Source organism: Dendrobates tinctorius, unplaced genomic scaffold (assembly GCF_039654945.1).
Source record: "Dendrobates tinctorius isolate UK_male_01 unplaced genomic scaffold, ASM3965494v1 ptg000236l, whole genome shotgun sequence".
Classification (NCBI taxonomy): Eukaryota; Metazoa; Chordata; class Amphibia; order Anura; family Dendrobatidae; genus Dendrobates; species Dendrobates tinctorius.
In genome coordinates, this window is record NW_027361903.1 from 2,190,216 (window position 1) to 2,203,333 (window position 13,118).

General features: G+C 50.2%; 1 protein-coding gene across 2 annotated transcripts in view; it reads left to right on the plus strand.

Annotated features, from left to right (window-relative positions):
* The window catches only part of GFRA1 (GDNF family receptor alpha 1), a 251,851-nt gene that overhangs the window by 14,071 nt on the left and 224,662 nt on the right, over nucleotides 1-13,118 (plus strand). Inside the window, exons 1-2 of one of the 2 annotated variants that reach the window (XM_073556581.1) lie at nucleotides 4,454-4,724; nucleotides 7,246-7,548. In XM_073556581.1, coding sequence (XP_073412682.1) covers nucleotides 4,571-4,724; nucleotides 7,246-7,548 — 457 coding nt within the window. In that variant the 5' untranslated portion in view covers nucleotides 4,454-4,570. Of the gene's footprint in view, nucleotides 1-4,453; nucleotides 4,725-7,245; nucleotides 7,549-13,118 lie in introns of those variants that run through there. The other variant, XM_073556582.1, reaches the window with a different exon arrangement.

Below are 13,118 nucleotides of genomic sequence, written 5' to 3' on the forward strand. Positions count from 1 at the left end.
TAATTTACTGAGATAATGGCTTTTGGGTCTTCATTAGCTGTAAGGCCTCTTTCACATATCACTTTTTTTTGCCATCAGTCGCAATCTGTCAAATTTTGAAAAAAACGGATCCAGCGACGGATTCCGACTGATCGCCGCACGTTTCATCCGTCGGAAATTCTTTGTCCATCGGCCGGAGACAACGGACTCAGGAACGTTTTTTGCCTCTATCGAAAAGTCGGACAGCAACGGATTCGGCGCTGTCCGTCGTTTGCTAGAATGGAAGCCTATGGGCGCCGGATCCGTTGCTGTCCGACAAATGACGGAATCCGTCATCGGTTTCCGGTTTTTTTAACCGCATGCGCCGACACTGTGTGCCTGTATGGTGTGTGGTGGGGCTGTGCGTGGGCTGTGCAGCGGTCTGTGCGGGGGTATGCAGGTTTTTGCAGCGGTCTGTGCGGGGGTATGCGTGTCTGTACGGAGGTCTGTGCTGGGGTCCATAGATACATCTATGGATATATCTGTATTCTATTTATCCCATGTCTATCTATCTATGTATCCATGTGTTTATATGCATTTACATTTTGCATACACATTAATTTACTTTTTCAGCTCAGACCTAGTTTCTCATTTCCTATCTATGTATCTGTCTGTGGGCGTTTTTAAAAACGGATCCGTCAGAAAACGGAAGAAACGGTCAAAAAACGGATCCGTCCCATCCGTCAATCTGTCGAGCCAACGGATTGTGACTGATGGTATGACACTGATATGTGAAAGCAGCCTAAAGCCCCCGTTACACATAACGATGTCCCAGCGATCCCACCAACGATCCGACATGATGGGGTCGCTGGGACATCGTTAGGCCGATCGCTGGTGAGCTGTCACATAGACAGCCCCAGCGATCAGGACCAGCGACACTGGACGCTGGTTTCTAAAGTAAACGTCGGGTATCTAAGAGCCGCGGCTCCTGGATACCCGATATTTACATTAGAAACCAGCGTCGCTGATCGCTGGTCTCTCGCTGTCACACACAGCGATGCGCGCTGGCCAGCGGGAGACCAGCGATCGAAAAACGGCCCTAGCCAATGCTGCACGATCAGCGATACCCGACAGGGGGGGCCGGTTGCTGATCCCCGTTACACACAGCGATATCCAAACAACCGCACCACTGTAAATGTCTCTAGGCAGATGGAGGACACTACTGGAAATGTCTCTGGGTAGATGGAGGACACTACTGGAAATGTCTCTGGGCAGATGGAGGGCACCAGTGACCGTGTCTCTGGGCAGATGGAGGGCACCAGTGGCCGTGTCTCTGGGCAGATGGAGGGCATCAGTGACAGTGTCTCTGGGCAGATGGAGGGCATCAGTGACCGTGTCTCTGGGCAGATGGAGGGCATCAGTGACCGTGTCTCTGGGCAGATGGAGGGCATCAGTGACCGTGTCTCTGGGCAGATGGAGGGCATCAGTGACCGTGCCTCTGGGCAGATGGAGGGCACGAGTGGCAGTGTCTCTGGGCAGATGGAGGGCACGAGTGGCCGTGTCTCTGGGCAGATGGAGGGCACCAGTGGCCGTGTCTCTGGGCAGATGGAGGGCATCAGTGGCCGGTTCTCTGGGCAGATGGAGGGCACCAGTGGCAGTGTCTCTGGGCAGATGGAGGGCACCAGTGGCCGTGTCTCTGGGCAGATGGAGGGCACCAGTGGCCGGTTCTCTGGGCAGATGGAGGGCACCAGTGGCCGTGTCTCTGGGCAGATGGAGGGCATCAGTGTCAGTGTCTCTGGGTAGATGGAGGGCACGAGTGGCCGTGTCTCTGGGCAGATGGAGGGCATCAGTGGCCGTGTCTCTGGGCAGATGGAGGGCACCAGTGGCAGTGTCTCTGGGCAGATGGAGGGAACCAGTGGCCGGTTCTCTGGGCAGATGGAGGGCACCAGTGGCCGTGTCTCTGGGCAGATGGAGGGCACCAGTGGCCGGTTCTCTGGGCAGATGGAGGGCACCAGTGGCAGCGTCTCTGGGCAGATGGTGAGTGAGCAGAGCGAGCACCACGTCTCCGGGATGATGGGAATGATAGTGTGGAATATTGGGTGGTAAGGCGGTTCTGCTTGTCTTGGTTCTTGCTGTGGTTTTGCTGTCCACGATCAGCGGAGTCTCAGGTATCAGATCCTGGATGACCCGGACAGTGGGGGTCATCTCCAGGTCAGAGTGTAAATCCCACCCATAACCAGGTCTCTGTTTTCTGTATTTTCCTCTGATGTCGGTCTCTGATTTATAAGATTTATCCTGGACATATTCTATATGTATGAGACAACTGCAGTGTCTGAGCCATGGTGAGGGTTGTAGTCCCTGCTGCTTATTGTATAGGAGGAGGTCGTGACTCAGCAGAGTCTCTAGAATCTGTTATTTCTTGGCAGCAGCAGAGGAGATGCAGCAGATGAAGTCATCAGATGGTGAGATCATGGGATGCAGCGTCCTGTCATCTGATGTCACCAGGTCCGTGTGTCTCATGACAATGAGGCTTCAGCAGAAACATGCGTCAAACACCGAGCTCCCCGCACAGACTGCACCGGCCCGACTCTGACCACGCCGATCAGAGTGCACAGACTGCACCGGCCCAACTCTGACCACGCTGATCAGAGTGCACAGACTGCACCGGCCCAACTCTGACCACGCTGATCAGAGTGCACAGACTGCACCGGCCCCACTCTAACCACGCCGATCAGAGTGCACAGACTGCACCGGCCCCACTCTGACCACGCCGATCAGAGTGCACAGACTGCACCGGCCCAACTCTGACCACGCTGATCAGAGTGCACAGACTGCACCGGCCCCACTCTAACCACGCCGATCAGAGTGCACAGACTGCACCGGCCCCACTCTGACCACGCTGATCAGAGTGCACAGACTGCACCGGCCCCACTCTAACCACGCCGATCAGAGTGCACAGACTGCACCGGCCCCACTCTGACCACGCCGATCAGAGTGCACAGACTGCACCGGCCCAACTCTGACCAAGCTGATCAGAGTGCACAGACTGCACCGGCCCCACTCTAACCACGCCGATCAGAGTGCACAGACTGCACCGGCCCCACTCTGACCACGCCGATCAGAGTGCACAGACTGCACCGGCCCAACTCTGAGCCACGCCGATCAGAGTGCATAGACTGCACCAGCCCAACTCTGAGCCATGCCTATCAGAGCGCACAGACTGCACCAGCCCAACTCTGAGCCACGCCGATCAGAGTGCACAGACTGAACCGGCCCAACTCTGAGCCACGCCGATCAGAGGATCAAGGAAAAGCGCTGCAGCTTCAACTTTCTAATAGACTTTATTTTTACACTTAAAGGGAACCTGTCACATGTTTTGGCCGCTATAAGATGGGGCCGCTGCCTTTCAGGGCTGATATAGAGCATTCTATAATGCTGTAGATAAACCCCCGATCCGACCTGCAAGATAAGAAAAACAAGTTTTATTATACTCACCCCGGGGGTGGTCCGGTCTGATGGATGTCGCAGATCTGGGTCTGGCACCTCCCATTTTCTTGCGATGCCGTCCTCCTGTTGCTTCCTCACTCCTGGCATCACGCTCCCACCCCGGCGTACTGACTGTCCTGTTTAGGGCAGAGTATACAGGGAGCTCCCCCTAGTGTTGGCTGCAGACAAGATCTTATCATATATCTCTATACAGGGAGCTTCCCCTAGTGGTGACTGCAGATGGAATCTTACCATATATCTCTGTATACAGGGAGCTCCCCCTAGCGGTGACTGCAGACAGGATCTTATCATGTATCTCTGTATACAGGGAGCTCCCCCTAGTGGTGACTGCAGACAGAATCTTATCATGCATCTCTGTATACAGGGAGCCCCCCCTAGTGGTGACTGCAGACAGGATCTTATCATGTATCTCTGTATAGAGGGAGCTCCCCCTAGTGGTGACTGCAGACAGAATCGTATCATGTATCTCTGTATACAGGGAGCTCCCCTAGTGGTGGCTGCAGACAGGATCTTATCATGTATCTCTGTATACAGGAAGCTCCCCCTAGTGGTGACTGCAGATGGAATCTTATCATATATCTATGTATACAGGGAGCTCCCCCTAGTGGTGACTGCAGACAGGATCTTATCATGTCACAAAAAATGAAGAGGAGCAGCATCCAATCCGGGTGAAAAAACATGTGAAATTTATTGCGCCATGAGAACATACAACGTTTCGACCATCACATGGTCTTTTTCAAGCATACTACATAGCAAATATGGCGGTATTAAATAGGCCAAAGTGGCCAACCAGCATCAAGTATCCGCCCATTCATGAATAAATAGTCGTCAACCATGGAGTTGGTTTTGAGTAGTTTATTAGCGTTGCTAGGTTGTGGGATTGCGAACATGTGACTTAGTCATGTGACCGCGCTCACTGGTAGGGGATTGGTTGAATTGCGATCATGTGATTTGTCACATGACCGCCCCTAGACTAGCATAGTTTTGTTTTGCTGCGATGTTGTGGCCTGCGCTGGGCGCTAGTGCGCCTGCGCGACTTGTATGACAGGTTACCGCTATCTTTTTCACCTCTCTTTGATCATTATGAATTTGTGTGGCTAGATTGATGGAGCTCGCGCTGATCGCTGTTACACATGCGCGATATCTGCGTTGTGACAACGCGAGATTTGGGTCTTTCACCGGACGGGCGCCCTGTGATGACTCTAATGGGGGGTTACTGAGCACTGGATGGCGATTCCATGATACCACGGGATATGTAGGTAAATCCAATTGGTTACTGGGTTTGGCGCTATTTTTTGTGTGTACATTCATTGGCTGACTGGTTATGTTGTGGACACCCTTATATATGACTACATCTGATTGGTGGAGGGTTGCTAGGATACATGGGTGATACTAACATATCATTAGTGATTTCATACTTGTGATTGGTTGTTTTTTTGTTTATTTTTACCATGTGCTGCTGAAATTGTACTATCTCTGAATTACATTTTATATTTTATGTCTGTATTGTATTGTTATGTATTTAATATTATTTTTGTATGTTTTTTTATATAATTGATGACTATTTATTCATGAATGGGCGGATACTTGATGCTGGTTGGCCACTTTGGCCTATTTAAGACCGCCATATTTGCTATGTAGTATGCTTGAAAAAGACCATGTGATGGTCGAAACGTTGTATGTTCTCATGGCACAATTAATTTCACATGTTTTTTCACCTGGATTGGATGCTGCTCCTCTTCATTTTTTGTGACTTTTGATGTCCAACTGGGTCCCTGGGCTTAGAGCGTGCATCCCTTGATCCTGGAAGTGCTGTCAGCCAAATTCTGCTTGCTTGAGGATCTTATCATGTATCTCTGTATATAGGGAGCTTCCCCTAGTGGTGGCTGCAGACAGGATCTTATCATGTATCTCTGTATACAGGGAGCTCCCCCTAGTGGTGACTGCAGACAGGATCTTATCATGTATCTCTGTATACAGGGAGCTCCCCCTAGTGGTGGCTGCAGACAGGATCTTATCATGTATCTCTGTATATAGGGAGCTTCCCCTAGTGGTGGCTGCAGACAGGATCTTATCATGTATCTCTGTATACAGGGAGCTCCCCCTAGTGGTGACTGCAGACAGGATCTTATCATGTATCTCTGTATACAGGGAGCTCCCCCTAGTGGTGGCTGCAGACAGGATCTTATCATGTATCTCTGTATACAGGGAGCTCCCCCTAGTGGTGACTGCAGACGGAATCTTATCATGTATCTCTGTATACAGGGAGCTCCCCCTAGTGGTGGCTGCAGAGAGGATCTTATCATGTATCTCTGTATACAGGGAGCTCCCCCTAGTGGTGACTGCAGACAGGATCTTATCATGTATCTCTGTATACAGGGAGCTCCCCCTAGTGGTGACTGCAGACGGAATCTTATCATGTATCTCTGTATACAGGGAGCTCCCCCTAGTGGTGGCTGCAGAGAGGATCTTATCATGTATCTCTGTATACAGGGAGCTCCCCCTAGTGGTGACTGCAGACAGGATCTTATCATGTATCTCTGTATACAGGGAGCTCCCCCTAGTGGTGACTGCAGACGGAATCTTATCATGTATCTCTGTATACAGGGAGCTCCCCCTAGTGGTGGCTGCAGAGAGGATCTTATCATGTATCTCTGTATACAGGGAGCTCCCCCTAGTGGTGACTGCAGACAGGATCTTATCATGTATCTCTGTATACAGGGAGTTCCCCCTAGTGGTGACTGCAGACGGAATCTTATCATGTATCTCTGTATACAGGGAGCTCCCCTAGTGGTGGCTGCAGACGGGATATTATCATGTATCTCTGTATACAGGGAGCTCCCCCTAGTGGTGACTGCAGACGGAATCTTATCATGTATATCTGTATACAGGGAGCTCCCCTAGTGGTGGCTGCAGACAGGATATTATCATGTATCTCTGTATACAGGGAGCCCCTAGTGGTGGCTGCAGACAGGATCTTATCATGTATCTCTGTATACAGGGAGCTCCCCTAGTGGTGGCTGCAGACAGGATATTATCATGAATCTCTGTATACAGGGAGCCCCTAGTGGTGGCTGCAGACAGGATCTTATCATGTATCTCTGTATACAGGGAGCTTCCCCTAGTGGTGGCTGCAGACAGGATCTTATCATGTATCTCTGTATACAGTGAGCGCCCCCTAGTGGTGGTTGCAGACAGGATCTTATCATGTATCTCTGTATACAGGGAGCTCCCCCTAGTGGTGGCTGCAGAGAGGATCTTATCATGTATCTCTGTATACAGGGGGCTCCCCCTAGTGGTGGCTGCAGACAGGATCTTATCATATATCTCTGTATACAGAGAGCTCCCCCTAGTGGTGGCTGCAGACAGGATCTTATCATGTATCTCTGTATACAGGGAGCTCCCCCTAGTGGTGGCTGCAGAGAGGATCTTATCATGTATCTCTGTATACAGGGGGCTCCCCCTAGTGGTGGCTGCAGACAGAATATTGGACAAATAATTGTGACAAACATTGTAGGCAAAAGTAAATGTATAGTTCAGCAGCTCAAGCAAAAAAGCTACAAGTCCAGAGTTCCAGCGTGTCACCTGTGTTGCCTTTACAGCGCGGCTTTCTTCCATTTCTCTCTTTGACCTTGTCTCTCAGTGTTCTGGTCTCGCGTGTTTCTGGATTTCCTACTTTATCTCTGTCCTCATTTCTGCTGAGTCTGGAGCATCTGGGCCTCTCTCTATGACTGTAATAATGCTCATTATGTCACCTTGTGTCTCTCTTTGCTGTTGCAGATGCCGTTCTGTCTGCCGAGTTGAGGCGGCTGCCATCTGGAGATCGACTGGACTGTGTAAAAGCCAATGAGCAGTGTCTGAAAGAGCCAGAGTGCAGCGCCAAATCCAGGACTTTGCGCCAGTGCGTGGCTGGAAAGGAGACCAACTTCAGCAAAGTCACCAGCCTGGAGGCCAAAGATGAGTGTAAAAATGCCACGGAGGCACTGAAACAGAAATCCCTGTACAACTGTCGCTGTAAACGGGGGATGAAGAAAGAGAAGAACTGTCTGAGGATATATTGGAGCATGTACCAGATCCTGCAGGGTAGGTGCCCACTACTGTTGTGCCCACTGTGCCAAAATGTCAGGAGGCAGCAGAGTCGGCCACAATTCCTCAGTACCGGGAATGGCCGCCTGCCCATCCTCCGGCTGAACTGTGTGACCAGTGTGGTCTGTGTGAATGTATTTTTCCTATTTTATTTCTTCTGTCTCGAAAATTAAAAATGTAAGTGTCCCCTGAATGGTTAGAGGCTGCAATAATGTATCAACATAGTAACAATACCAGAATCGATACAGTAAAGGAGGGGGCTGTGACCTGGATTGGTGGGTACTAATCTTCAGGTCTGCTGTGCGCCGCTCCTAGAGTCTGGTGTGTCACGTTCCTCGGGTCTGGTGTGTGGCAGTCCTAGAGTCTTGTGTACTAATAGTTTGGACTGGTGGGGCCTGTCCTCGTGCCTGCTGGGTCCCGGTCCTTGGGGCTTCTGTGCCATCCTCGGGGCTGGTGTGTACTTGTCCTTGTGGCTGCTGTGTGCCGGTCTTATGGTGCAACTGTGTATCACCCACGGACGCTGACATGCGGTGCATCGTTCAGGACCGCAGCATATTAATTTCTATTCTATTGTGAAGATGCGAGAAGGCAGCGCTTTGGTCACAGCGAACATGCGATGCATGCAAAGCGCTACTAGTTCCTGATTGTGGGAAGCTCAGTGGTCAGCACTGTACTGTATGCCGGGCAACACTGCGGCTCAGTGCTTAGTACTGTTCTGGATAATGGGCAGCACTGCACCTTAGTAGTTAGTAATTTTCTGGATATAGGGCAGTATGGCAGCTCAGAGGTCAGCACTACTGTATATAGTACAGCACGGTGGCTCAGTGGTCATCACTGTACTTTACAAAGCGCAGCATGGTGGCTCAGTGGTTAGTACTGTATAAAAGGCAGCATGGTGACTCAGTGTTTAGCACTATACTATATATATCTAATATATAAAGCTCAAGTGTGTGTGTGTGTATGTATGTGTGTATGTATGTGTGTGTGTATGTATGTGTGTGTGTATGTGTGTATGTATGTGTGTATGTATGTATGTATGTGTGTGTGTATGTATGTATGTGTGTGTGTATGTATGTGTGTGTGTATGTGTGTGTGTATGTGTGTGTGTATGTATGTATGTGTGTGTGTATGTATGTATGTATGTGTGTATGTATGTGTGTGTGTATGTGTGTGTATGTATGTATGTGTGTGTGTATGTGTGTGTGTATGTGTGTATGTGTGTATGTATGTGTGTATGTGTGTGTGTGTATGTATGTATGTGTGTGTGTATGTAATGTGTGTGTGTGTGTATGTATGTGTGTGTGTATGTATGTATGTGTGTGTGTATGTGTGTGTGTGTATGTGTGTGTGTATGTATGTGTGTGTGTATGTATGTATGTGTGTGTGTATGTATGTATGTGTGTGTGTATGTATGTATGTATGTATGTATGTGTGTGTATGTAAGTGTGTGTGTGTGTGTATGTCCGGGATAGGCATCCACACCGTCGCAGCTACAGCCACAATATTTGGCACAGTCACATGTCTGGACCCCGAGAGCGTCCTAGGCTATGTTGTGAGGCGAAATTTTAACCCCACGCGTTCCAATTCACCAAACAATTTTGCCCCTGTCTACATACTGGGGAAAAAGTGTGTGCGCGTCAAGCCCCGCCCCTCATTATGATGTCACAATGATTGACTATGGGATGGAGGATGTATGATGGGTATATGGGCACGGGACTATAAGATGGAGGAAAATTATAATTTGCTATAACTAACCAGTTAGTTACTATGCCCGGGCAGCGCCGGGCTCTTCAGCTAGTACATATATATAATTATTATTATTATTATTTATTATTATAGCACCATTTATTCCATGGCACTTTACATGTGAGGAGGGATGTATATAATAAATACAAGTACAATAATGTTAAACAATACAAGTCACAACTGGTCCAGGAGGAGAGAGGACCCTGCCCGCGAAGGCTCACAATCTACAAGGGATGGGTGAGAATACAGTAGGCGAGGGTAGAGCTGGTCATGCAGCGGTTTGGTGGATCGGTGGTTACTGCAGGTTGTAGGCTTGTCGGAAGAGGTCGGTCTTCAGGCTCTTTTTGAAGGTTTCGATGGTAGGTGAGAGTCTGATATGTTGTGGTAGAGAGTTCCAGAGAAGAGGAAGAGGAGATAAGAGGGGAGTACAGAAGGAGATATTGTGAGGATTGGAGGTTTCGTGCAGGTAAGTACCGGGAGACGAGGTCACAGATGTATGAAGGACTCAGGTTGTGGATGGCTTTGTATGTCATGGTTAGGGTTTTGAACTGGAGTCTTTGGGTAATGGGGATCCAGTGCAGGGATTAACAGAGGGGAGAGGCCGGGGAATAGCGGGGGGACAGGTGGATTAGTCGGGCAGCAGAGTTAAGAATAGATTGGAGGGGTGCAAGAGTGTTAGAGGGGAGGCCACAGAGCAGGAGGTTGCAGTAGTCAAGGCGGGAGATGATGAGGGCATGGACTAGGGTTTTTGCAGATTCTTGGTTGAGGTATGTACTGATCTGTGAAATATTTTTGAGTTGAAGTCGGCAGGAAGTGGAAAGGGCTTGGATATGTGGTTTGAAGGAGACATCAGTGTCTAGGATAACCCCGAGGCAGCGAGCTTGTGGGACTGGAGAGAGTGGGCAGCCGTTTACTTTAATGGATAGGTCTGTTGGGGGGGTCACGTGAGATGGGAGAAAGATGATGAATTCTGTTTTGTCCATATTGTCTTAGAAATCTAGCGGAGAAGAAGGATGAAATAGCAGACAGACATTGAGGGATTCTGGTTAGTAGGGAGGTGATATCTGGTCCAGAGATGTAGATCTGTGTGTCATCAGCATAGAGATGATACTGAAAGCCGTGAGATTCTATGAGCTGTCCGAAGCCGAAGGTGTAAACGGAGAAGAGCAGGGGCCCTAGGACTGAACTTTGCGGGACTCCGACGGATAGGGGGCGAAGTGAGGAGGTGGTGTGCGAATGGGAGACGCTGAATGTCCGGTCTTTTAGGTATGACGCAATCCACGATAGGGCCAAGTCTGTGATACCAAGAGATGAGAGGGTCTGTAGTAATAGGGAATGGTCCACTGTGTCAAAGGCAGAGGACAGGTCCAGGAAGAGGAGGACAGAGTAGTGTCGCTTGGCCTTGGTGGCTAGTAGGTCATTGGTGACCTTAGTTAGGGCAGTTTCAGTGGAGTGGTGTGGCCGGAACCCATATATATATACACACACTAGCTGAAGACCCCGGGCTGCCCGGGTAGAGTAACTAACTATGGTTAGTTATAACAAATTATAATGATTATATCTATATCTATATCTATATATATATATCTATATATATATATATATATATATATATATATAAAGCTGGGTGTAGAGCCCCCCCCACTCCGCATTGTCACATTCACTATAATATCCCACATCATCCCGTCAGCCAGAGCCACCGGATTACTACCCCTAATATCCCACATCATCCCGTCAGCCAGAGCCACCGGACTACTACCCCTAATATCCCACATCATCCCGTCAGCCAGAGTCACCGGACTACTACCCCTAATATCCCACATCATCCCGTCAGCCAGAGCCAGCGGACTACTACCCCTAATATCCCACATCCCGTCAGCCAGAGCCACCGGACTACTACCCCTAATATCCCACATCATCCCGTCAGCCAGAGCCACCGGACTACTACCCCTAATATCCCACATCATCCCGTCAGCCAGAGCCACCGGACTACTACCCCTAATATCCCACATCATCCCGTCAGCCAGAGCCAGCGGACTACTACCCCTAATATCCCACATCCCGTCAGCCAGAGCCACCGGACTACTACCCCTAATATCCCACATCATCCCGTCAGCCAGAGCCAGCGGACTACTACCACTAATATCCCACATCATCCCATCAGCCAGAGTCACCGGACTACTACCCCTAATATCCCACATCATCCCGTCAGCCAGAGCCAGCGGACTACTACCCCTAATATCCCACATCATCCCGTCAGCCAGAGCCACCGGACTACTACCCCTAATATCCCACATCATCCCGTCAGCCAGAGCCAGCGGACTACTACCCCTAATATCCCACATCATCCCGTCAGCCAGAGCCAGCGGACTACTACCCCTAATATCCCACATCATCCCGTCAGCCAGAGCCACCGGACTACTACCCCTAATATCCCACATCATCCCGTCAGCCAGAGCCACCGGACTACTACCCCTAATATCCCACATCATCCCGTCAGCCAGAGCCACCGGACTACTACCCCTAATATCCCACATCATCCCATCAGCCAGAGTCACCGGACTACTACCCCTAATATCCCACATCATCCCGTCAGCCAGAGCCAGCGGACTACTACCCCTAATATCCCACATCCCGTCAGCCAGAGCCACCGGACTACTACCCCTAATATCCCACATCATCCCGTCAGCCAGAGCCAGCGGACTACTACCACTAATATCCCACATCATCCCGTCAGCCAGAGTCACCGGACTACTACCACTAATATCCCACATCATCCCATCAGCCAGAGTCACCGGACTACTACCCCTAATATCCCACATCATCCCATCAGCCAGAGCTACCGGACTACTACCCCTAATATCCCACATCATCCCGTCAGCCAGAGTCACCGGACTACTACCCCTAATATCCCACATCATCCCATCAGCCAGAGTCACCGGACTACTACCACTAATATCCCACATCATCCCATCAGCCAGAGTCACCGGACTACTACCACTAATATCCCACATCATCCCGTCAGCCAGAGCCACCGGACTACTCCCCCTAATATCCCACATCATCCCATCAGCCAGATCCACCGGACTACTACCCCTAATATCCCACATCATCCCGTCAGCCAGAGTCACCGGACTACTACCCCTAATATCCCACATCATCCCATCAGCCAGAGTCACCGGACTACTACCACTAATATCCCACATCATCCCATCAGCCAGAGTCACCGGACTACTACCCCTAATATCCCACATCATCCCATCAGCCAGAGCTACCGGACTACTACCCCTAATATCCCACATCATCCCGTCAGCCAGAGTCACCGGACTACTACCCCTAATATCCCACATCATCCCATCAGCCAGAGTCACCGGACTACTACCACTAATATCCCACATCATCCCATCAGCCAGATCCACCGGACTACTACCACTAATATCCCACATCATCCCATCAGCCAGAGTCACCGGACTACTACCCCTAATATCCCACATCATCCCATCAGCCAGATCCACCGGACTACTACCCCTAATATCCCACATCATCCCGTCAGCCAGAGCCACCGGACTACTACCCCTAATATCCCACATCATCCCATCAGCCAGATCCACCGGACTACTACCCCTAATATCCCACATCATCCCGTCAGCCAGAGCCAGCGGACTACTACCCCTAATATCCCACATCATCCCGTCAGCCAGAGCCAGCGGACTACTACCCCTAATATCCCACATCATCCCGTCAGCCAGAGCCACCGGACTACTACCCCTAATATCCCACATCATCCCGTCAGCCAGAGCCACCGGACTACTACCCCTAAT